Source organism: Pongo pygmaeus, chromosome 10 (genome assembly GCF_028885625.2).
Source record: "Pongo pygmaeus isolate AG05252 chromosome 10, NHGRI_mPonPyg2-v2.0_pri, whole genome shotgun sequence".
In the NCBI taxonomy this organism is placed as follows: Eukaryota; Metazoa; Chordata; class Mammalia; order Primates; family Hominidae; genus Pongo; species Pongo pygmaeus.
In genome coordinates this window covers 4,569,503-4,594,695 of record NC_072383.2, presented here as the reverse complement: position 1 = coordinate 4,594,695, position 25,193 = coordinate 4,569,503, and the positions used below count along the sequence as shown (strand labels likewise).

General features: G+C 38.1%; 3 protein-coding genes across 18 annotated transcripts in view; 1 reads left to right on the top strand and 2 right to left on the bottom strand.

Annotated features, from left to right (window-relative positions):
• The window catches only part of DYRK4 (dual specificity tyrosine phosphorylation regulated kinase 4), a 53,343-nt gene extending 51,684 nt beyond the window's left edge, over positions 1-1,659 (bottom strand). For 3 of the 6 annotated variants that reach the window (XM_054444694.2, XM_054444696.2, XM_054444697.2), the window contains exon 1: positions 977-1,658. In XM_054444694.2, the coding sequence (XP_054300669.1) occupies positions 977-1,014 (38 nt within the window). In that variant the 5' untranslated portion in view covers positions 1,015-1,658. Of the gene's footprint in view, positions 1-976 lie in introns of all 6 variants that reach the window. The other 3 variants (XM_054444692.2, XM_054444693.2, XM_054444698.2) reach the window with 2 other exon arrangements.
• Positions 1,660-3,206: 1,547 nt separating this feature from the next.
• RAD51AP1 (RAD51 associated protein 1) lies at positions 3,207-24,998 on the bottom strand. Of its 9 annotated transcripts, none has more exons than XM_063672346.1 (10): positions 24,416-24,571; positions 21,461-21,510; positions 19,379-19,520; positions 17,456-17,506; positions 16,873-16,982; positions 15,095-15,181; positions 14,433-14,582; positions 10,107-10,271; positions 6,697-6,816; positions 3,207-4,399 (listed from the first exon to the last, which is right to left on the bottom strand). In XM_063672346.1, exons 1-10 carry the CDS (start codon positions 24,430-24,432, stop codon positions 4,263-4,265), a joined length of 1,029 nt encoding a protein of 342 aa, XP_063528416.1. In that variant the 5' UTR covers positions 24,433-24,571; the 3' UTR covers positions 3,207-4,262. The 9 variants fall into 9 exon arrangements, with proteins under 9 accessions (XP_063528416.1, XP_063528412.1, XP_054300682.1 ...); XM_063672342.1 differs by having other exon boundaries at positions 6,697-6,894; positions 24,416-24,570; XM_054444707.2 differs by having other exon boundaries at positions 6,745-6,894; positions 24,416-24,570.
• Positions 24,632-25,193, top strand: part of FERRY3 (FERRY endosomal RAB5 effector complex subunit 3) — a 52,844-nt gene continuing 52,282 nt past the window's right edge. Inside the window, exon 1 of one of the 3 annotated variants that reach the window (XM_054444705.2) lies at positions 24,632-24,961. The gene's annotated coding sequence lies outside the window, so the exon portion shown is untranslated. Of the gene's footprint in view, positions 25,082-25,193 lie in introns of all 3 variants that reach the window. The other 2 variants (XM_054444706.2, XM_063672341.1) reach the window with 2 other exon arrangements.

Genomic DNA, 25,193 nt, shown 5'->3' with positions numbered 1-25,193 from the left:
AACAACAGATTTAAGTAACAGAACCAATCAGGTAGAGTCCATGTTTGAAGAATTTCTTAGAACTCCTAGGTTTTACATACCGACCACATGTAGGTGATCAAATCGCTCAAGCAAGACAAAGGACATTTTCATTTGTCGTTTCCACCGTTTGAACTTTTCCACTAAATGGCCTGCTGCTTTTGCCAAGTCTCCACTTAAGCCTGGACAGTGAAGCTTGAATTAATATTGGTGATGCTGTCAGTTGCTTAAGACATGTCAGAGGGGTCACAATTTTCCTAAGCTTTGAGGGGCTGCTGGACATTTCAAATGCAGCAAATGTCACAGAAGAGCCTTTAAAAAACCCTCAAATTGTGCATTGTTCATCTCTTTTTTAAGGAAAGATTTGCTAATATTGGGAATTTCCTCAGAGTGGCAGCTCTGGGTGTGTGACCTACACACACCTTCGCGTGCTTTTTTTGCCAGGGGCTGGGCCCTGGTTGAGCACAGAGGTGCCCAGTCATATGGGCTGGGTGGGAACATGGGTAATGCCTGCCAGAGCCTCATCAACGCGAGGCGTGTGGTCGTGGACCCACTTATGACTACCAAGAGGGCATTCAGTAAAGAAGAGAAAGAAAGGGAGGAAGAAAGTCTCGCGTCCCAATGAGGGCTGGAAGCACAGTTCCAGGATAGGTCTGATGAGTTCCTCAGAACCCCTCGCTCCCTGTCCTGCACTCAGCTGGAGTCGGCGATGCAACAGCAACTTAATATAAAAGTATACTGATGTTGGATTCCGGGGATGCAGCTGTTGCAAAAACTACAACTGTATTTTCTTGTCTGCGCACCACACCCCGCCTCTCTCTGACCCACATTCCCCAGTCAACTCTTGCATTCTGCACGCTTTTCATTCTCCCCCACGACCCCGTCGACCAGAAGCTTCGTCGCCTGGTTCGTACTCGCGCCTGACTGCTCGTGAAGTACGAGCCTCGACGGCCCTTACTTTGTTCCGGTGCGGATAGGCTGCGGGAGGAGCTGCATGAGGCTGGCGCTGACCGCCCGCCGCTGCGGGAGGCTGGGAGAGCCCGGCAGAGTGCAAGGGACGGCCACGCCCTCCTCCTGTCGCTATAGAAACGGCCACGCCCTCCTCCTGTCGCTATAGAAACGGCTTCCGCCCTTTCTGTGACTCCAGAGCTGAAGGGGCTCTCTCAGGCTATGGTCCCAAACCACCTTGCAGAGCAGCAGCCTGAACAACATACTTCTCGTCCTCCTACTCGCATTCTCTTGCCCCAGTTCTTTAAAGTATAGGGCAAGAATTGAACAAAATCCCAGCATGAAGAACTTAAAGTTGGTTGCCCAGACCAGACACATGAAATTATCCCTACTCTCTCCCCTTCTTCAAGCGAAGCATGTGGTTATCAGAATTACATCACAAAAGTTCTAGCCGGGCGCGGTGGTTTTACACCTGCAATCCCAGCACTTTGGGAGACCTAGGCAGACCACTTGAGGTCTGGAGTTCGAGACCAAACTGCTGAAAGTAGTGAGACACCTCCCCTCCCCCGTCTCTATTTAGACATGTTTTTCTGTAATCCCAGCACTTTGAGAGGCCGAGTCGGGTGGATCACGAGGCCAAGAGATCAAGACCATCCTGGCCAACACGGTGAAACTCCATCTCTACTAAAAATACAAAAATAAGCGGGGCGTGGTGGTGCGCACCTGTAGTCCCAGGTACTTGGGAGGCTGAGGCAGGAGAATCGCTTGAACCCGGGAGGTGGAGGTTTGCAGTGAGCCGAGATCGTGCCACTGCACTCCAGCCTGGCGACAGAAGGAGACTCCATCTCAAAAAAAAAAAAAAAAGAAAAAGAAAAAAAGTAAGTACATAGCAAAAGTTCTGGGTAAAATCCATTTATCAGCTGAACACTTTTTGAGTGCTTACTCTGCGCAGATTGTAGAAAGCATGAAAAGGGAAATTTGTAATTGAGTGACAGTAGGTTGACCTGGAGGTGCACAGTCTGGTCCAGGCAGAAAAGACATTCAAATGAAGCTTTCTGAAAGAGCTGAGTTGAATCTGAGTCTTCAAGGACAGGTAGTAGTTGTCTACGTAAAGGAAGCAAGTCCTATTCTGAAGGCCAGAGCCATTGAAAAGCTTGGTACCATTGTGCCAGCACCCAGTTTAGTGGGGCAGAGACAAGGTTGAAGCAGCAGGAAGGGGCGAGTCAGACACCAAGTAGCCTATGAACTCGACCAGGGTAAGGTGTATATGTGTGGACTGCAGAGGGGTGTTCATGCTGACTTTATTTTATAAAACCCTCTGTGGCAATAACAATGGCGGTAGGACCGAGTAGGTTAAGAATCAAGGCAAGGATGCCTGTTAGAAATAGTGAGTGATGATGTTTCAGAGTAAGGGAGAGCACACGGGAAGAGTAGTTCTGAGAAATTTAGGAAACGGAGTAAGACTTGGTGACTGGATGTGAAAGTCGAGAGAAGACTCAATCCCAGGATTACACCTTTGGCACCCGCAGTGATGGTGGTGCCATTCATTTACCAAGAGAAAACACAGGAGAGATGTCAAGGGTAGGAGGAGACACTGAATTTAACAACTGATCTGCTACATCAAATTGTCAGTGGACCATCCACAGGTTTTGTTGTCAAGAGCAAGGTGTAGGGTAAAGATCTTGACTTGGCAGTCACTGTCACGTAAGTGACCACTAGAGTTTGCATAGAACATGAAACTGGTAAGACAAGTAGGTAAAGGTGACACAACAGATTAGAAAGCTGCAAAATAATGAAGAGTAGGCATGGAGATGGGAAGAAAATGACAAAGAAATGTGTCACATGAGCCAAGGAAATCAAATGTTTCCATCAGAGTATAATGAATAGGGTGTATAAGATTAGGTGAGAAAATTGTACACTGGGTTTGGCAACATAAAGGTATCAGTGCTTTCAGCCAGGCTGGTTTTAACATACTTTGAGGTAATTTTCAACCCCCCCGATAAACTATAAAGAACATAGCAAAAACAGGTTATTAAGCTGATGCCAGATGATTAATCAATTATATCAGTACCTAATATACAGTAGGCTCTTATGTTTATTGTTGATCTACACCAAATAGAGTACCTCAATGCTATGTAACTGAAAAATATGTTTTTAAAAAGTGGACAGGTGGGGCAGGTTAGGGGGCTGGTATATGACACTATAAAAATATATGTTAGATAAAAGAAGTATACAACAGCAATAGACAAATGCTCACTTTAATCACAATTCTAAATTAATTATTTTCACATTAACATAGATATTTCCATAAACCAAGAAAAACTGAGTTAAGTATTATACATTTTTTAACAGTTAACATGATTTGAAATTTTATTAAAAATTGATCAGAAGCTAGTTGAAATTCTCAATGTAAATATAAAATATTCATTATAATTGTTTTTCAAAGTAAATTCAGATCTAAGCTTCCTGAAAAGCTGTATTATCTAATATCATAATGGGGATGACTAAGTACTTGACAACTACTTTCTAAAGAACTTAACAAAAAATGACTACTTGAAGATTATATTACAACAAAAAGGCTAACATTCTCTGCAGAGCTCTCATTTTATCATGAAATGTGGACAATCAGGAACACGTGGATGAGTGGTATCAAGAAAAAGGGCATTTCAAAATATTTCCACTTTTATTAAAGGTTTTGACAATGAAGATTTCATAAAATGTCTTTAAATTCTATTTTCTAGAGAATAACCATCTAAATAGGAGACACATGCCATAAAACTGCAACCATTTTAGTGTGTAAAATAATTCTAAGTTTGTACTATAAAAAGATTTGGCTAAAATACAAAACATCTTTGCGATAAAACTGACAATGTAGCTTAAGTAGCTTATAAGATTTCAGAAATGTCTTCTGAAAGAAATAAGAATGTTTCCCTCTGCCAGATAAAACTGAACAGTTAAAGTTAAGGTGCTATAAACTAGACAAAGCTAGAAAGGCACATCATGTAACTAGAAAAGAACAGCATGTGATGTGGACTTCATGTCGAACTAATAGAAAAACAGAATACGCTCTTCACAAGGAAAGGTATGAGAAGATAATTCTTATAAACAAACTTCTCATTGAAGGCTTGAAGAGTTTTACAGAGAACATAATCATAAAATGGCTAGAGGTCATTTATAGGACATGGTAATGGATTCCTTTATATTACAATACCTGCCTCAAATATAAACACAAATCAAATATAAACACCCTTGTAAAGCTGTGACTCTCTCAACCAAACATTCCTCTGGTACCACACTCAGATGCTAGTGGCATTTGGATGCAAAGGTTTAACTCGTGCTAATCTGGACAAGCCAAGGCGGAGACTCTGATTGGGAGACTTCACAGACACTACCACCAGTGGGCTGCTGCTACTTCTGCTACCTCCAGATGCCGCTGAAAGGAAACATATGATGTGATGCTGATGATGTCAGAAATCTCTTAACAAAGATTAATTTATAAAATAAGTAGCAAAAAAAGGTAGTTAAGCATTATTCTGCTTTCCAGGGTCTATCAAGCAATAAACTAGATCAAAAGAACAGAATGTTCTAAAGAGCAGAAATTAATACAGTATTGCCTATTTCCAAACATCCCAGAAGTCAAGGTAATAACACTAAAACCTCACCATGAAAGCTGAAAAAGGAAGGCTGGGAACAAATAATGCTAGTTGTAAAGGCATACAAAAATGCATATAATTATAATTTCTAAAGTAATAGAAAACGCAAATGCATTTTTAAGGTCCTGCAATTTTTACAAGTAGTCCTTGAGTCTATTTTTCAATTATTAAATACCTTTAAAAATGGCAAATAGTTATTTATTTATATTAGTTTCATTATACTATTACCCTAATGTAGCAATTATTTCCATCTATTTCAAAATTATCCACATTAATGTTCACAGGTGATGGTGATTGCAGTTGCTCACCTACACAACAGTATTAAAAATTTAAAATAAATAATTATACCTGCTACCCTATAACTCAGACTATACTCCTTTATTGTTTTCTAGTTTGAAAGGTATAAAATAGTATTTTATTTTAATTTACATTTCCTTAATTACCAGTGAGACTGAAACTCTTCATATTTTCTAGTTGTATTAATAGTTCTTGGGGACACTGGTATATTTATGCCACTGGCTAATTTTACTTTTGGGGTCTTGGTGGTCTTCTCCAGTTGTATAAGATAGGTAACAAACTGGCAATCTGAGGGCCAAATCTAGCTCTCAGATATATTGTTTTGGTTCACATGGTGCTAACAAAAAAAAAAAAAAAAAAGATCAACTTACAAAAATTAGTGGATTTCATATTAAAATCTGGATTTCTGGCTTCTCTTGAAAACAACAATCAGATCTAGAAATACCAAGCCCATAATCTTGCATGGAAACAATAAGATGGAGCTGAGTAGCAGCTGCTTCCTTCAAGTGGGTACGCGCTCCTGAGTCCAACAAAATTCCTACCCACACAAGTCTACTGCATGGGCCCAATTCACTCATTTACATCACTTGCCTGACTGTCACATGCTGACTTGATAAGCACTTTGTGCTTTATGACATTAACTCTTTATCCATCATTCCACTGTTTCCTTGTATCTTTTTGGTTATGCTACTTTTAAATTTCTATAGTTATATCACTTCTTTTAAATTTCCTTCATTGGGGAAGCATTAATTATTTTTAGAAATATACTAAGTATTACTCTTTGAATGATATGACATCAAGTAATTAATCTTCCCTCCTTTCCTTCTCCAAAAAGTTTTTAAGTCCTCATTAAAAATCTTAGAAGTTGTAAACCAGAATGGACTTTAAAGATTACAGTTGTTCCCAATATTTCACATGATGAAATGAAGACTCTGTAAGTTAAGTAATCATGCAGCCTCACAGCTCATGCCTAAATCTATGAATAGTAGTCAGCAGGGGAGTGAGCACTGTGGACCAATCAAGAGAGGCCCCTCAAAAGAAAAACAGGAGTAGAATTGGAAGGGCTCAGGCAAGGAGAGGGGACACATGAAGAAAGACACACCAGGCAGAGGAGGATAAAGAGAGGCCCTGAGAGAGGCATACATACAACATGTTTGAGAGACAAAAAGTGTTTCTATTTCGCTGAAGTGGAGGGTTCATGTAGGTGGATGAAAGTAAAGACAGGACTGCTTAGGAAAGGCAGCAACAATTTGGGCCTGGATTAGGGTTTTAGTAATGTCAAGAAGGGTGAAGGTCAAAGAATTCTTGAAGGACTCATGAGACTTGGCTGTGGAGCAAAAGAAAACAAAGAGAAGTGAAATTTGTAAAAGCAAGAGGCTGAGTTTGCTAGGGCATTTGTTAAATGCTAGAATTGCCACATATAGATCCCAAGGCTTCAGTCAGACTGTGGAGGTCAGCAGGTCCTGAGCAAAAGATATGCTGCCAGAAATACATACATCAGGAATCTCAAATGTTTATACCTTTTAACACTGTAATTTTCCTACTAGAAATTTTATCCTAGGAAAATAATCAGTAATATGCTCAGAGATTTCTAAAATAAGGACATTTGCACTTGTTGCAATCTTATTTATAGCACTGAAAAAATCATAAACCTGGATGTCCAATAATAAGGAATGGTTAAATAAACGAATATATGCAGCAACCAGAAACTTTGGTTTTGAATATGTAATAATATGGGGAAATGCTCACACATGACGTTCGTATGAGGAAAAAAATTTACCAGTGATAATTTTCCAAGCTCCTGTCCTTGATGGTAAATATGCCATACCTGGTGGGACCCATTTAGGTTTCTTGCTTTCAGCTGAAGGACTGCGTATTTCTAATGGTTTCCTAGTGGTATCTGAAGAAAGAGAAACCTTTTTTGGCGACGACTGAGATTCTGATCTGACGGCAGCTGGAGCAGAGTCCACAGAAGTCACTTATTTGAAAAATATAAGTAAAAATGTTTGTCATGTAGGAAGAAAAAGTAAGTCTAGCATACATGTGTAAAAATTATAAAGTTACATAATCATATAAAAATTAAACTTATTAATCAACAAACATTTATTGAGAGCCTAAGAATAGCCATCTTTTATGAGCATTAATACGCCAGGCAGTGTGGTAGGCATATCACACACATTACCTCTAACTCTTTACAACAACTCCAACACAGATATTACTATCCCCACTCTCAGAGAAGGAAACAGAGACGTTAAGCAATCTGCCTGTAGTCTGACAGCTAGTAAGCGTCTAAGCTTAGAAACCAGATTTTCCTCCAAAATCCCACCCTTGTAACCAACCATTACACAATAGTGTCTCGTGAGTATGTGTCAGTGAGATTATGTGTCAGGCTCTAGGGTTAGAAACAGTATCATTCATGGCTCCTGCTCGCAAAGACTTTAAGGTCTAGTCACCAGACTTTAGTGGGAAGAACAGGAAAGTAAAGATGTGTAAAATGCAGTGTGGTAAGGGATATGGCAGACTCTAGAGGTACGCCAAGTAGAAAAGGAAACTACAATCTGGGGGTATGTGTTTTAAAGTTAGAGGGAGGTGAGTGAGGATGGTCTGAACCAAATCAAGATTGAAGAGTAAAGGTGAATTGAGAGAAGCCTTCCAGGCAGACGGAGTACAGTGTGCAAAGATGGAGGATGCACCAAGTTCCAGAATCAGTAGTACTAACTGGTTCAGTATATGGCTGGAGCAGAAATCTCAAGGGTAGAAAATGTGAGAGATAGACACTGGGTGTAGATCACTTATGAAGAGCTTTGCAGACCATGTACAACAGTCTGGCTAGTCACAATCATGCATATATTTTTCTCAGGAGTGATCTGTATTTTAAATACATCTTTCTGGTGGTAGTGTAGGAGAAGTAGGCCACTTAGAAGGTTATTATGGTAATCAGGTAAGAGGAAATGGGGGCCTACTAAGGTGGAGAATAGAAGGAAAACAGCACATTAGATATGTTTTGGCAAAAATAGGTGGGAGGCAGCAATGGAGATGAAGAAATAATCCATGACTTGCAAGTTCCTGTCATGCGCACACCGTCTGATGGTGCCATTTATCTAGAGAACAAACACACGCCTGGAAGTATGTTTTGGTTCTTATTTATTTATTTTTTTGGTGGTGGGGAGGGAGGAGAGGTGGCATTAAGTTCACTTTCAGATAGTGCTTGTTTTGAGATACCTAGGGGTATTTCAACACATATAAATATGAACATTTTCACCATATACTCTTCCTAATGTTAACATCTGCATCCTCTAGATCAGCACTGTCTGATGGAACTTTCTGTGATTATAGAAATGTTTTGTTTGCACTGTCCAATATAGTAGCCGCTAGCCATATACAGTTACTGTGCACTTGAAATGTGGCTTGCAAAACTGAGGAACTGATTTTTAAATTTTACTTAATTTTAATTAATTCAAATGTAATATAGCCACACATGGCTAGAGGTTACCATATTGGACAGCATAGCTCTCAACATTTTTTCTATCAAGGGAAAATTATAACATGTGCTAGACACAATTCTCAAAGTTTACCCAATACATTACTAGTAGGACTAAAAATATAATCCATTTTTCCTAATTCCTAATCCTATCACTTAATGGTTAAATTTCATTTCTAATGTTGTATATTAAATCTCAGTTGTGAAGCAACTTGCTCCAAGGGATAGAGAAAAGATTTTAAATGGTAAACTCCAACTTGGGAACTGGAGTTTTATTTTTAGTTATTAGTGTGTCTTGGTGAAGAAGCATAAACAAACATCTAAAGAAAATACAAAATTTATTCATGGTGTTAATAACTTTTTCCTATTATAGCTTGTAGTAGGCAGAATACTGGCTCCTCAGATGTCTACATTGTCATTGCCAGAACATGTGAATACGTTACCTTACATGGCAAAGGGACTTTGAAGATATAATTAAGAATCTTAGATGGGGAAATTACACTGAATTATCTGGAGGGGCCCAATGTAATCACAGGGGTCCTTATAAGTAAATGTGAGCAGGAAGAAAGTCAGAGTCGAGTGACATGATGTGAGAAAGTCCCTGCCATTGCTCTCTGAAGGTGGAAGAGGCCAAAAGCCAAGAAATGCACCCTCAAGGAGCTAGAAAAGGCAAGAACGTGGTTTGTCTCCTAGAGCCTCCACAAAGGAGCACAGTTCTGCTGACTGCTTGATTTTAGCCCAGTGAGAACCACTTTCGACTTCTGATACTCAGAATTTCTACCCAGATGAAGTCATCAATTAAAAAAAAAAACACTCTAATTAAAAAACCTCATTAATTCAAAATACAGGAGAGAGAAGAATATAACTCAATCAGTACTTAATTCTCCTTTAATTTTTAGTAAGTACTCAGCAACAGGCTATTTAAGGTGACAGCAGCTCCTATGAATAAATGGAAAGACTAAATAATGGAACTTTTAATATCAATAGCATATATATTAAATAAACCAAGACATAAAAATGATTATCAAGAAATAAAACAAATTCAGTTAATGACAGTTATATTTTGCAATAACCTGTCATATACTATGAACTCAAAAATATCCTAACTTCTTTTACACAAGAAACAGGTATTCCATGTTCGAGTCATCATAAATTTTAAACGTTTCATCATAAAAGTAGTTTCTAATGGAATTTGTTTTGGGGAAATAAAAAAAAGGGCCCTAAACATGTGGCAAAAGAGCTCTCAAATCAGACTAAGTAAAGCACAAAAGCAAAAAATTAGAATTATGCAAACTTCCTTGTTTTGCCTGGAGAAAATACGGTCCAAGATACAGCTTAGACTCTGAATGGACAAACATGGGTTCAAATTCTAGCCCTTCACCTATTAGATGTAATATTTCCAACAAATTATTTAACCTCTCTGACACTCAGTTTTTCACTGTAGAATGCAGGTACAACAGCTAACCACAGAGGGCAGCCATGAGTACCAAAGTGAGGTCGTATATAGTAGTAAGTCCTAGCATAGGTAGTGCAGTCAGCATTCTTGTCTGCTTTTCTCCCTTCTCCACCCCTACCTTCCTTTTACATATTTTAATGAGAAATGGACATTAGGAAAATGTTAAAGAGAACAAAGGCAAAAATAAGAAAAATACAGCAAACAAACCACATACATTTCCTTTATAAAATTAAGTGTTTTGGACCAAGCTTACCCAAAGCATTACATTTGGATTTAGATTTCTTCTCTTTCTTTTCTACTGGGGATTTTACCTTCACTTCTTTCTTTTTAATTTCTTTAACTTTACTTTTTCTCATAGAGAAGTCTTCGTCATTATCCTCACTCTCACAAAAATCAGAATCATCCTCAGAATCTTCACCTAAAACAGAAGATTACATAGTTCATCTTTGCTCTAAAAAGTGAGGATTCTGTTGCCTTAACTTTATCCACAGCTTTCAGATTCTTATGCACCTTTGTGCTGCACTGTTTCCAGTAGCACAACACTGCAGTGGTTGACATTGTGGGTGCCTGGGTTTGCATCCTCAGACAGGGTCACTAACTTCACTGAGCCTCAGTTTCCTCACCTAGAAAATGGGGATAACCATAAACCTCCATCAAAGGGTTGTTGCGTGGATTAAATGAGTTAATATATATATAATGCATTTAGAATAACATCTGGCATATACTGAGCAAAATAAAATTGTTTGCTATTACCACTATCACTATAAATTTCCCATCAGTAATCTTTACTTCAGATTTTACCATTTTAACTCAGTAACTTTTGAAAAGAATGGTAGGCTATGACAATAACTAGTCTTTCAAAACAGTGACATTTATGGTAATAGTGAGCCTTCCCTTAATCACATAAACTTCAGCATTCTGGAACAGACCAAATGAGAATTGAGATAACCATACACAACAATCTTAGCAGATAATCCTAGAGCTGATTTCATTTGGGACAAACCTTTATTTCTCAAAAATGCTCTTCTGCACTTCATGGGAAAATATAAGCCAGTGATCTAATTTTGAAAGTGCTACAGCTGCTCTGGAAAAAAGCATGTCCTAACCTGATAGTTAAGCAATGATCTTTCTATTTTTTGAGGGGGTTAGGATCAGAAAACCATGCCTTGTAGATGAACTCTGAAAACTAAGCGTAAATAGGGTTAGTCCTATATTCATATAAAACTTTTTTACATTTTTAATATTATGAACATGCTTATTGCAGAAAATGCTTAAATCAGAAAATGTACAAATAAAATGAAAAATAAACAGTACATGCTTATTGTAGAAAATACAGACCATACAAAACTTTATTAAAGAAAATCTACTCTGTAATCTCGCCACTCAGAGATAACCACTATTGTCCTCACATACTAATATCTACCTATCTATATGAAATACTATATGTAAAATAAAAATCATATAAAATTTTCAAACATACACCACAGTAGACAGTAATAAACCACCACTCAGATTCAACAATTATCAACATTTTGCTCCATTTGTTTCATCTATCTTGCTTTTCTTCTTCTCTTCCCTTTTGTTGTATATTAAGATAAAATCAAGGCATCACGTCATTACATTCCTACATACTTCAGAATGTATCTCTAAAAAACATGAGCATTTTCTCACACAACAATGCCATTATTACATCTAGCAACACCAACACTAGTTTCTTGGTATCATCTTCTATTCAGTCTATATTAATCTCTTTTAATAGAGAGCAGTATCTTCTCCCTGTCCTCGTGTCTGACTTGCTGAAGCAGTTGAGTCAATTGTCCTGTAGAATGTCCTAAATTCTGGATTTGTCTGTTTTCTAGCTCATGGTGTCATTTAACTTAATCTTGCTTTTTTTTTTTTTTTTTTTTTTTGAGATGGAGCCTCACTCTGTCACCCAGGCTGGAGTGCAGTGGCACAATCCTGGCTCACTGCAACCTCTGTCTCCCAGGTTCAAGCAATTCTCCTGCCTCAGCCTCCCGAGTAGCTGGGATTACAGGCACACAACACCACGCCCAGCTAATTTTTGTATTTTAGTAGAGAAGGGGTTTCACCATGTTGGCCAGGCTGGTCTCGAACTCCTGACTTCAACTGATCCGCCCACCTCAGCCTCCCAAAGTGCAAGGATTACAGGTGTGAGCCACCATGCCCGGCCATATTCTTGCATTTTATGTGAGCTGGAATTCTGGTCTCAAGGCTTGAGTGGATTCAGGCTCACTTTTTTTTGGGGGGGGTGGGTAGGGGGGAGGGCAAGAATATACTTCATAGGTACATTCTCTGTACTTCATAGTACATCACATCAGAAATCATATAATGTGTGGTTGTCCCTCTCTTAGGTGGTTCAGGTGATGCCAGCCTGAATTCATCATTGTAAAGATCCTTACCAACCTTCCATTGATGACCTTTACCTAAATCAACAATGTCATTTATGGGCTGGGCACAGTGGTTCACCCCTGTAATCCCAACACTTTGGTAGGCCAAAGCAGGTGGATCACATGAGGTCAGGAGTTCAAGACCACCCTGGCCAACACGCTGAAACTCCATCTCTACTAAAAATACAAAAATTAGTTAGGCATGGCGGCGCATGCCTGTAGTCCCAGCTCCTTGGGAGGCTGAGACACGAGAATTGCTTGAACCTGGGAGGCAGAGGCCACAGTCAGCCAAGATCATACCACTACACTCCCGCCTAGGCGACAGAGCGAGATTCCATCTCAAAAAACAAAACAAAACAAAACAAAAACAAAAAACAATGTCATTATGATCTTCAAATTGCAATTTCCTTATTCTATCATTGTTCCCACACAAAATTTTAAAAATAATCAACTCACATATTCACATAATGGTTCCTGTGCTATATAGAATTAGCCCAAAAAAGGCCAGCTGATCACATGAAGGCTGTTAGAAATGTAGCCTGCAAATTCAAGTAATCCTAAGAGGCTCTCCGTCCAAAGAAGGCAAGTGGTAGAGGAAGTTTCTCCAAACTTTCAGAATATATAATCTAGAACAAAACTTTCTGTGTATCCAATAGCTCTGACACTGCATGTGTTCAGTAACTTAGATTCTCTTCTTGGCTCAAGAGGATAAACAGTAGGAGCTGGCTACATTTCTGTTTAACAAGCTTGTTCAGAAATGGGGTCCAACTAATCTTCAATAGTCAACTGAGAAAGCAATTTAAATAAAATTAGAGATGGAGAGTTGGAGTTCCCAAAATTCCAAGTCATTCCCATCCCATAGAGGAAAATCTGGAAGGCCCAAACACTTCAGTTACGGATTTTGGGAACTGTTAGAGAAAAGACTTATCTTCTCTGCAATTTTCTCTTTTCTTTCCCTAATGAAGGTCACACATGGTCCTTTCTATTCTCATCCAGGACAAGCGAATGCAGGGGGAAAACTGAAATGTCACTTTGGGGCTGCTTCCACTTCTTGGCTATTATGAATAATGCTGCTATGAACACGGGTATGCAAATATCTCCCTGAGATCCTGCTTTCAATTGTTTTGGATACATACTCAGAAGTGGATTGCTAGATCATATAGTACAGGCTGAGTATCCCTTATCTGAGGTGCTTGGGACCAGACGTGTTTCAGGGTTCAGATTTTCTTTGGGTTTTGGAACATCTGCATTATACCCAGCTGGGCATTCCAATTCCAGAAATCCAAAATGCTCAAATGAGTATTTCCTTGGAGCATCACATTGGCGCTCAAAGAGTGTCTTTGCATTTTCCTGTCTCCCAGGCCCTCCCAAAGTAAAATAAATGCAAAACAGTCTTTTTTCATGTATTTCCTTTGTTCCACAAGGACAGGAGCTGTTTGTTTTTTTCACTATTGTATCCCTAGTATCTAGAATATAGTGCACATAAAAAGCATTCAAATATTAGTCGAATAGGTGACGATGAGCAAATCTGTTATTGTTTGTTGATAGCATATCAAAATCTAAAATATGGTATCTTGATTTGGCCTACATTTATGCATTTATGAATTTAAATTTTTAATTAATATGTTATAATGTTCTGTCAAGGTCACTACACTTTCCATTTGCCCAATTTCTAAATGAGTCTAAAAACCATCATAATAAAATATCATAATAAAATATAGATTTCATATCACTTCTGCCTCAGAATAATTCATAGATTTCTACTACCTACAGGAAAAAAAAGCCTACACTTCTTCGAGTGGGTCTGAGACCCTCCATGATTAGTACCAGCCTCCCTCCTGAGCCTCTTCCATGTTCATCCCAGCAAGCCTCAGTTAGAGACAAATAGAGCATTTGTCTATTCCACAGGTAATGCCTTTCTATTAGTCAGAAATGCTACTTTACACCTTTAGTTTGTTGAAACGCTACTCATTTTTCAAGGCATAGCTTAAAGGTTAACTCGTAGAAAAAGCTTTTTCCCCAAATGCTATCACTGAATTGAACTGTTCTGTGTGTCCCTGAAGTTTGCACACCCCAAAGGTTTAACACAGTGCTTTGCACAATTAATGGCTTCCAAGAACTTTTTTGACTGAATTCCCATAGAATGAATTTCAAAGTAGGATAAAACCTACCAGGTGCAAAGTCTGGTTCAGTGTCATTAGCACTATCACCATCACTGCCTTCCAGAAGAATCTTCCTCTGCTGTACTGCAGCTTTAGATGCTGCTTTTCTTTTCCCTTGAACACCACCAACATCATCTTCCACAGTAATCTTATCCAAATCTTCAGGAGAGGCATAAAAATCAATGGAAAACTTTCTGTGACAGCTGATATTTCAAGAACTGCAGAGCAGACTCTATTACAGCTATTGTTTTTATTTGCCCAGGTTCATCCCTCCCCTACTTCTAGTAATAGACTATTTACCAGCCCAATCTGGGTCAACCATGGTACATCATTGCCCTGGGAACACCTCTAGTTTTAGGGATAAATCCAAGACCCAAACAGAGATAATCTTTCCCCCAAAATTTTCAAACTAGAATTGGGAATATGCAGCCCCTTTCTTCAAAGGTCAGTTGCTCCAACTAGAAGCCATGGGTAGTTATGACCCTTCAGGGAAGAGTGTGTGTCTGCAGTACGACAGAATGAGACTAAAACACAAAGAAATAAAGGCCATGACATCAAGAGAGTCTTGACAAATTTAAAGAACTTGCTTCTAGCCACAATTTCAGCAATTTAAACAAAAGTCAGAAAAATAGCATTGTTGATGAGAATAATTGTTAATATAAAAAACTTACCTAAATAATCACTGGCTACACTGCAATTAGAGATATGAGGAGACTTATTCATTGTTTCTATTTTACTACTGCCATGTTTTTCAATGCCTAAATATAAGGAATAAGAAAGAAAATTCAGATATATCTTAATCAATGTCTAGAAATAGGAAAATTAGTACTAAAATGTAATAGCATTTAGATATAAATAAATGATCCCAAACTCAAACTAGCACAATAATTTTATTCAGAGAGGTTAACATATGGTTAGAAGTCTGGGCTCTGAAATCTAACATACTTATGTTTAAATTCAGGCTCTACCACGTAAACTGGCTATATGACCATGGGCAAGTTGCTTATCCTAAGACTGAATTTCCTCATCTATAATGTGGAGATAAAAATAGTGTCTTACCCAGTGGTATTACAGAAGACCAAATGTGGATCTCACATAGGAATTGCTTATTATCGTGCCCAATGCGCAGGAAATGGTCAATAAACTATCAATTCTGTGTAGGCAAATCCATGCTTTTACTAACGTTAAGAACTCTCCAATCGTTACAATAACCTTAAAATGATCCAAAGCATTCTAAGAGGACTTTAAGACACAATAATTGGTACTATTAAATTCCAATGCTATAAGATGCATTATTTAATAAGAAGTGGTATAATATTAATACTTCTAAGGAAATCCCCTTATACATTCTACAATGTCTTAAAAGAGAGAGATGAATTTCAGTACCTCCATTTTAAATGTAATTCATGACAATTCTCTTTTGATGTTTCTTTGATTCTTGGTTACTAAAAGTCTTCCTAATCAAACTTTCATTTCTTTTTAAAGAGGAGACAGCCAGGTAAGGTGGCTCTTGCCTGTAATCCCAGCACTTTGGGAGGCTGAGGCGGGAGGATTGCTTGAGGCTGGGAGTTTGAGGCCAGCATGGGCAACATAGTGAGACCCCTCTCTACAAAATAAAAAATTAGCCAGGCATGGCGGCACATGCCTGTAGTCCGGGCTACTCAGGAGGCTGAGGCGGGAGGATTGCTTGAGCCTAGGAGGTCAAGGTTGTATTGACCCATGATCATGCCACCGTATTCCCGCCTGGATGACAGAGTCAGACCCTGTCTCAAATAAATAAATAAATAAGGAGGTAGTACTGATTTAGGAAACAAAGAAAAAAAGCTCCATGTATACCCCTAAATAAGATAATAAGCTAAAATATCCCCCAACATAAAAACTTTAAGCCAAAAAGCATTTTAGCAGTAGAGTATCTTTTTCAGGAATAATGATTTCTGCCTCTCTAGAATATTAATATATTGCCAGAAAAATCAAAGGAGAAAATCAACAGAGAAATCCAAAAGCCATTCTCTTAAGTCTACTGAGCTTGCTAACCAAATTAATACCTTTGACCTTTGCAAGTAATAAAAATTACCATAATTAGGGTATGTTCAACTGATCTGGAAAAAATGGAGATGGATTGTTAGGACTGTACAGATCAATTCATTTGATGAAGAAATTAAATGTTCACTGTACAACAACATACAATTTGAACACTGAGGCTCACAGTCCATGCCCTCAAGCTTACTCTGGGTGTTAAGCAGAGATGTATGTCTGTTTGTATGAGATTTAGGCAGCTGAATTAAGAACTAAATCCAATCGTATTCTCTGCAAATGGGTCTATTTTTAGTGCAAAGTATTCACATTTTACCTCTTTCCTCTGTGAAGGCCCACCCAAACAAATAATTACAAAAGCACCAAAAAGGTTTTTATACAAATAGAAATAGAAATATACAGAAAATAAAGTTACTTTTATCTTGAGAGTTCTGCACATTAGTGGTGACTGTTGGAAGTTCCTTCACTGATAAAGCTAGTGCAACTTCTAAGTCTCTCTGGTAGAGCTTGTCATCTAAAGCCATCCTAAAATAGATACACAAGTAATAATGAGTTCTTCAAAATATCAATCTCAACTAAAGAGCAAAGTTTGAGATTTCTCTAAATTACTATTCAAGAGTTGCTAACTTCGCAAAAATGTTTTAAACAATCATCATCATTAACAGACCTTTGATGATAAGACTCCTAAAATGTCACAGTATCGTGTTACATACAGAATAAGAGGTTTCAAATAGGAGGACCATGTGCCTCTTTGCAATGACCGTTCCCTTTCATTGTAATGTGTCACCTTACTACCAGCTGTGTCCAGGTGGGAAACACCCTACTCAACCCAAAACAGACTTGGTTCAAACATCACTTCCACTTAAAACTCTTCCTTGACCTCACCCACTCCCCTTTAGCAGATATTCTAGCTCTTACATTAAATTAAAATTATTATCATTTTTTTACATCTCTTCCTCCCAATCCAGACTTTAACAAATATTTTACCAAGCACTTACTTTGTACAAGGCACTGCACTAGCTGGAATACTAAAAGTACCTTCAGGGAGTCTGCAATTAATGGAGGAGGGTGGGGAAATAAGACATGCTAATAATTATCCTATAAAAGGCAGATTATAAAGTCCTATTCAAGCTGGTCAAAAGTGCTATGGAGTATAAGAGGAAAAAAACATCAAAGAAAGATAAGGAAAAGTTATATAAAGGAAGAAGCACTGAGATGTACCTTAAAGAATTTATTTTTTTAGAGTAACAGTTTTCTTAAGCTATAATTCACATATCATAAAGTTTACCTTTTAAAGTAAACAATTCAGCAGTTTTTAGTACATTCAGAGTTGTAAAACTACCACACTACCTAATTTCAGAACATCTTTATTACCCCAAAAAGAAACCCCGTACCCATTAGCACTCACTTCCTGTTTACCCCTCTCCCGGCCCCCAGCAACCATTAATCTACTTTCTGTCTCTATGGATTTGACTATTCTGGACATTTCATGCAAATGAAATCATGTAATATGTGACCTGTATATCTGGCTCCTTTCACTCAGAATGATGTTTTCAAGGTTCATCCATATTGCAGTATATATCAGTTATCAGTAGTCATTTCTTTCTATGGCTGAAAAATACTCCATTTTGTGGATACCACGTTTTACTTATCCATTCATTAGCAGAGAGACATTAGATTGCCTCAATTTTTTTAGCTATTATGAATAATGTTGGTATGAACATTCATGTATGGGTTTTTGTGTGGGCATATGTTTTCATTTCTCTTGGATACATACATAGGCTGGGTCATGTAATAAGTCTATGTTTAACATTTTGAGGAACTGCTAAACCATTTTCCAATTTAGCTGCACCATTTTACTTTCCCACCAGCAGTATATGAGGGTTCAAATTTCTCCACATTCCTTGTCTTTTTTATTAAGTCATCCAGTGGGTGTGAAGTATTATCTCATTCTGATTTTGATTTGCATTGCCCTCACAGCTAATGATATTGAGCATCTTTTCATGTGTTTATTGGTTATTTGTGTATCTTCTCTGGAGAAAGTCTATTCAAATCTTTTGCACATTTTAAATTGTGTTGTTAGTCTTTTTACTGTTGAGTTTTACGAGTTCTGTGTATACTCTGGATACAGTCCCTAATCAGTTATCTGATTACAAATATTTTCTCCCACGTGTGGGTTCCTTTTTCTATATATTTAAAATGTAATACAAGAAACTCACAAACAAAAACCAAAAAAAAAAGCAAAAAAGAGCATGACATGAGGTAAGTTTCTCCAGGCTAACTCATTTTTCATAGAGAAACTTGTGGCAGTAAAACATTATATATGCCATGTTCCATTTGTTAATATTCCCCTTCCACCCATCTCTTCTCCATACTGCAAGTTTTGGGTCTCTAAGGACTTCTTTCACTCCTTTCTGCCTCTTGGTACTATCTAATGGAATTCCATGGTTAGTCTAGAAACTATGGGAACTTCTCACTGCTGGATAAATCTTAACAACATGGGGAGAAGATATCTTTTTCTGCAAAAAAATACATGGTTTTATATTTTAAAAACTGTCCTCATATTAAGTCATTTTGTGTCTTAATCATCTTAAGTCATCTAATGTCATTTTTAACAAAGTAGTCTCGTATGATTTGAGGAATTCAGAGACAAGTGCCGGGTCCTGTCAAAACCAGTCATAACTTCTGAATTCCACAATCATTATTGTCTTAATATTTAATGATACTTCCTTGTATGTCTGTGAATTTCTTTAAGTCAGAAAGCCAGAAAAAAATAGTACGTCCTGTTTTCTGACATGCACCTAGTAAAATAAGACCTATGACTCTGCTCAAGTTCTAATTTAAACCAAGCGTTTGAATCTGTGTCTCTTTAAAATTAACACATCTAACATCACATATTTACTGCATGTCTTACCTCTCACCTTTTTTTAGGGGTTTTCTCTTGTACTGGGATTTCTTCTTTCCGGAGATTGTTCAAGTTAGGTTTTGGTTTATCTTGTTTTAACTCCTTTGGTGCTGTTCTGGATTTCTTGTTTAAAGGTACAGTTGCAGAAACAAAATCATCTATTCATGTGTGAATTAAAACCAAAAGAAAAATATTATTTTCTTCGTAAATGAAAATCATTACAATGTGTGTTCAAGTTTTTATAGGCTAGGCAGATTGTTTAATTTCCACAGTTTAAAAATCATCGTTAGTATTTTGTTTATCTTTATTCTCATTCATCTATTTCGACTTTTGTTTTTGTGCCCTTTATATTTAAAAATATCAGTCTATCAAAAACCAATTCACTAAAAACTGCAAAAGCAATTAAGACAGCATATAAATGTCAAAGAAAAAATGATTAAAAGCTTGTAAAACCATTAGAAAAATTGGTAGAATTTAATCACATTGAAAAGTGGAAATAAATTATTTTTATGGGAACTTCACAATGTAGCCAAATATCTTTTTTCAAAGCCCATTACTTGGGCCAGGCACAGTGGCTCACACTTGTAATCCCAGCACTTTGGGAGGCCAAGGCAGGCAGATCACCTGAAGTCACGAGTTCAAGACCAGCCTGGCCAACGTGGTGAAACCCTGTCTCTACTAAAAAATACAAAAATTAGCCAGGCATGGTGGCGGACGCCTATAATCCCAGCTACTCAGGAGGCTGAGGCGGGAGAATCGCTTGAACCTGGGAGGCGGAGGTTGCAGTAAGCCAAGATCACGCTGTTGCACTCTAGCCTAGGCGCGAGAGTGAGACTCCGTCTCAGAAAAAAGAAAAAAAAAAAAGTCCATTACCTATTCCTAGTACATTAACCATGCTAGAGCAAATAAGAAGCATTATGGGGGGAAGAGAAAGTAGCTGCTATTTGAGGATTTTTACAATAGTAGTATTTTCTCTTTCCATTACCATAATGATCTTCCTAAGATCCTACCAAAGTAACTTCTTATTTTCTGGCAAAAGGATGTTCTTTTCCAGTCCATTACTGTTTCTCACAGGTTTTTCTGTCTTACCAATCCTCTGAACTGTTGTAGTTCTACTCTTGACTGTCAACGTAAAACTACTACTGTGGCTTTTCCACATGTATACAACACATACATGCACACAACACATACATGCACACAACACATACATGCACACAACGCATACATGCACACAACGCATACATGCACACAACGCATACATGCATACCTTCAGGGTCTATGTAGTCTTAATCACATACTCAGCAAGCACTAATACTTGTTGTCTCTTATATGCTTCCCCATGTAAAAATAAGATAACTTATGACTCCCCCCACCTACTGCCACCCCCCACCTACTACTACACACCTGGCAATTTCTAAGTATCTGATGACAGACTGATGACAAAAAAAAAAAAAAAAAAAGCTAGATGTTATATTGTACACTCTTTTTCCCAAGTGGTAGACACAGTTAAGGCTGTGCTCAAGGCAAAAACAGACTCCTTCAAACCGAAGACTTACTAAATATTTGACTTACAGAAAACTCTAGTGGTCTAAGAAAGAAATATTAAATCCACTTCAATGTATAACATAATCTAATGCAATGTTCCTCAAACTTTTCAATCATAGCAGAGTCAAGTAAACATATGACTAATGCTTAAAAGGCATAACATAAGTCTAACCTTTCTTCAAGGTCTTGTTTTATAGTATCATTAATAGGAATTTTATATAATATGCTGTAACATCTTTGTATCTCAAAAAGACAGTGTTTTCCTTCTTCAGGGATGGAATAGGAGACAAATCTCTATGTGACAACTATGGACTTAGAGTAGTTTAGATCTAAAGAGACTTTTCACCTGGCCTGTTCATTTATCACCTACTAACATAATTTTTATCAGTATAATTATCAGCATAATTATCCCAAATGATTAGAAAACTATCTTTCCAGACCTACCTCATATGCAACTGGGCAATTTAGTCAGTGTTTGAGCTATATATGCCATATAAATTCTGAGGAAATGAGTTTCCAAATCTTTAGAGCAAAAATAAGAAGCTTTACTTACCATCACTGTCAGAGTGGTCAAACTGTGAGTAATTGACTGGTTTCTTATGTCTATGACCAAAACAGAATTTTTTCATTAACACAAATGTCAATTTCTTACCTCTATTACTTAAGGCTATTAATGAATATTATTTATTTATTTAATATTATTCATTTATTAATAATAAATAATGAATAAATAAACAAAATAAATTAAAATGTGTTAAATAAATGAAATGTGTTTGAATAAATGAAAATGTGTTTGGGTTCATGTAAGAATATTTAACTCTAAACATAATTTGCATTTTACCACAGGGATTTATCATTAGCTAAAATAGTTACAACTATACCTAATATATCTGGGTATTGTTGGCTTTTCAATTATATGATAAAGGAAAAAAATTCAGATAATTTACAAACAATAATCTATATAATTAACATTTATAATTGCTATACTGTTTAATTGCTGTTGGGCATTTGTAAGTTCCCGTTGTACGTGTTCTTCTGTTTTGTGTGTGCATTCTATCTTTCTTACTAGATTATAAATGTCTTGACACTAAAAGCTACTTTCTTTTTTTTCAATCTCTCCACAATACCAAATAACATTTTTATGCAATGGACACTTAAAAATGGTGAGTGACCTTGTTCCTGCCACCTGAGATGAGTATCCCTTATCTGAAATGCTTGGAACCAGAAATGTTTTGAATTTTGGATTTGTTCAGATTTTGGAATATCTGCATTATATACTTACCAGCTGAGCATCCCAAATCTGAAAATCTAAAATCTGAAGTGCTCCAATGAACATTTCCTTTGAGTGCCATGTAGATACTGCAAAAGCTTCAAATTTTGGAGCATTTCAAATTTGGGATGCTCAACCTGTACTACTTCAGAGGGCATTAAAAGAAAATGATATTCAAAGTGAAAAAAATAATTTTTTCCTCCCTCCTCTAGGCACTAAATAAAATGTTTTTCTAGTTTTTATTTCTATATTTTTCCAAATGGCTAAATGTGAATTTGTCAGCTGGTTGTTCTTTCAAGAAAAAAGAATGTTCTATGAAAAAGAGGTAAGCTCAGCTCACAACTCAGACAATCTCACAAGTGCTTTTCCTTGAGAAAACTATCACACATCAGTATGTAGAAGTGCTTTATGTGTACTTCCTCACGCAAAATATTAAGAAGTGCACTCATATTACTCTCTTACTCTTCAGAGTTAAAGAATTTAGAGCTGAATAAAATGTGAAAACCCCTTTAGAAATTCTGAACTTGAATAATAGTAAAATAAAATCAATAGCCTATTTTTAATTAGTATACTTAAGGGTTAAGCTATGATGAATATAATAATTTCCACTACTTCATCAAGCATATTCTCAACTGAAATGAATTTTTTTTTTTTTTACTTTTAAGAGTACAGCAGTAAACATTGCAAAGACTAGTAGTACAATTTAGTGCCACTGCCTTAATTGTTCTGAGGTGCCAGCAGTTTTATCGTCACTGCAGTGCAAATGACAAAGCAGCGAAAAAGGCAAATCATGTCTTAGTATTGTTATGAAAAGAGTTTTGACCTCATAGACCTCTAGAGAAGTTTCCAGGGACCCCCAGAGGTCTGTAGACCATACTTTAACAACTGCTGTTCCATACAAAGGGATTATGACTCCACTGCCTGGATGCTTAAAACTCATTTCAAATTCAGCATGTTCGAAACAGAAATCTTGATCCCTCACACCTCCTGACCTTCCTTTTCCTAGTCTTCCCTATCTTAATACAAAGATCATCCATTCTGTAGCTCAGACCAAAACTATTGTGGAGTCATCTCTGATTCTTTCTTTCCCTTACCTGTACATCTACTTCATCAGCAAGTTCTGTCTGCAGTGCCTCCGAAATACATCCCAAATTCATCTGTTCCATTCCATGCCCACTGATAATACCCTATCCCAAACCGCTCTCCAATGATATAATAGCCTGATTTTCCTGCTCCCATTCTGGTCACCCCATCCATCATTTATTCTCCACCAGCAGCCAGTGACCTTTATAAAAGCAAACTTAGATTTCTCTCCCCTACTTAAAACCCTCCACTGACTTCCCATTGACTTAAAATAAAACCTAAACTCCTTTCTAAGACTTACAAGACCCTATCTGTTCTGGCACCTGCCTATTTCTCTGGCCTAATCCCCTATGATTCTCCCCACTGCTTGTTAATCCTACAGCTTTAGACTGTCCCTAAAATATGGTCAAGTATGGGGCCTTGGCTCCTATTCCCTCTACCCCGATTCATGACTCAGTGCATGTATTATCGCCTCAGAGTCACATACTAACTACTATATTCAAAGTAGTGCTTTCCTCTTTCGCACTCTTATCATATTTCGAGGCTTATTTTCGGCCCCCTAACCTCACCTCCCGCTAGAATGTAACCTCCAGCACCTCGTACATTAAAGAAGTGAATATATTCAATAATTTTACTAAATGAATGGCTAACCGTAGGCTTCCATGGCACTCAACTGTGTAAATTGAAGAATCGTTTCTAATACCACAATGGAAAGCACAGAGGATCTGGAGTGGGATGACTTAGGTTTGAGTATTGCCCTGCCACTTACTGGGCTGTATGACTCAGATAACTTACCCTCTATAGGTAGAAATGTTAAATCAATAAAACAGGAATGCTTACTCTTTCTATATCAAATAACTACAGTGATGAACAAATAAAATAACACATAATTGGGCGCTCGGTGAAACGAGCTAACAACAAGGTCTTGGTAAAAGAAACGGCGACGGCTGTGAGGGAGGCAAAGAGAAGGAAAAAGCTACGATGCTAGGATACTTCTGAGCAACGGGTGGCTCTCACTGGAGTCTGGGTTCTTGATAACCGTCCATCCTAACCCCACCATCGCTGCCCTCCGGTCTTACTCGATCCTTTCCCCTTAGTCTCATGCCTTTTCTCTTAGTTTTCTTTCCACCCCGACGAATGTCAGCAACTACCCACCTCACAGGCCGCACCATGGTCCCTTTCAAGGCTTGGTATTTACAGTTCTCAAATTCTTGTTGGCTTCAGCGGCGGTTTCAATTCCCGCCCAAAACCAGACCTCGGGGCCCTCCGCCCCCTGTTACCAGTCGTCCAATCATCACCAGCCATGCTTGCGGCGGCGCACGCGCTGTGGGGAAAGCGAATTTGCTCCCGCCCTTCCCAAGGCACCGCTTTTCCGTATCCGGTCCACCAGAGCCGAGTTTGTGCTTTGTCTCTGCACTTTCGTCAACGGCGGATTTGCTCTGTCTCTGAAATACAGAATAACAATAGAAATACACCTTATTGCACTTTTCAAATGGTTAAATTGAAACAGGTTGGGACATAGGGGCACTTGGACTGAGAAATTTTCTGCGAGATGCCAGGAAATAGAAAATGATGTGGCGAATCTACGGTCGCGGATCCGCGGGGTGGAAAAAGTATGTCGGCAAGTCAGCTGGTTTCCCAGTGCAGGACGCGCTGACAGCTCGAGTGAGCGGACTGCTCAGGACTTCGGAACTAGACGAGGTGAGCCCAGAACCGAGTGAGGACGCCCTTTCAGACTGACACCCGTTGCAGAGGGATTAGTCCCCTCACCCGGCTGAAGTTTCTCAGCTCGACCGTCTGCCTTCCTTTTCCCTGACTAATGTGAGCCTCAGAGCCTCCGCTCTGTTAGCTGTATGTGTTCGGTCCAGCCCTCCTCCCATCCCGTTTTCTTATGGGAAACCTTCCTGGATTTCACGGTTGCTAAAACTGAGCC

Coding starts and splice junctions, on each gene's coding strand:
- RAD51AP1 (XM_063672342.1), bottom strand. Junction 14,583..15,094: donor TGTAGCCAGTGATTATTTAG/GTAAGTTTTTTA, acceptor CCTCTCCTGAAG/ATTTGGATAAGATTACTGTG. Junction 10,272..14,432: donor TGAACCAGACTTTGCACCTG/GTAGGTTTTATC, acceptor CTTCTGTTTTAG/GTGAAGATTCTGAGGATGAT.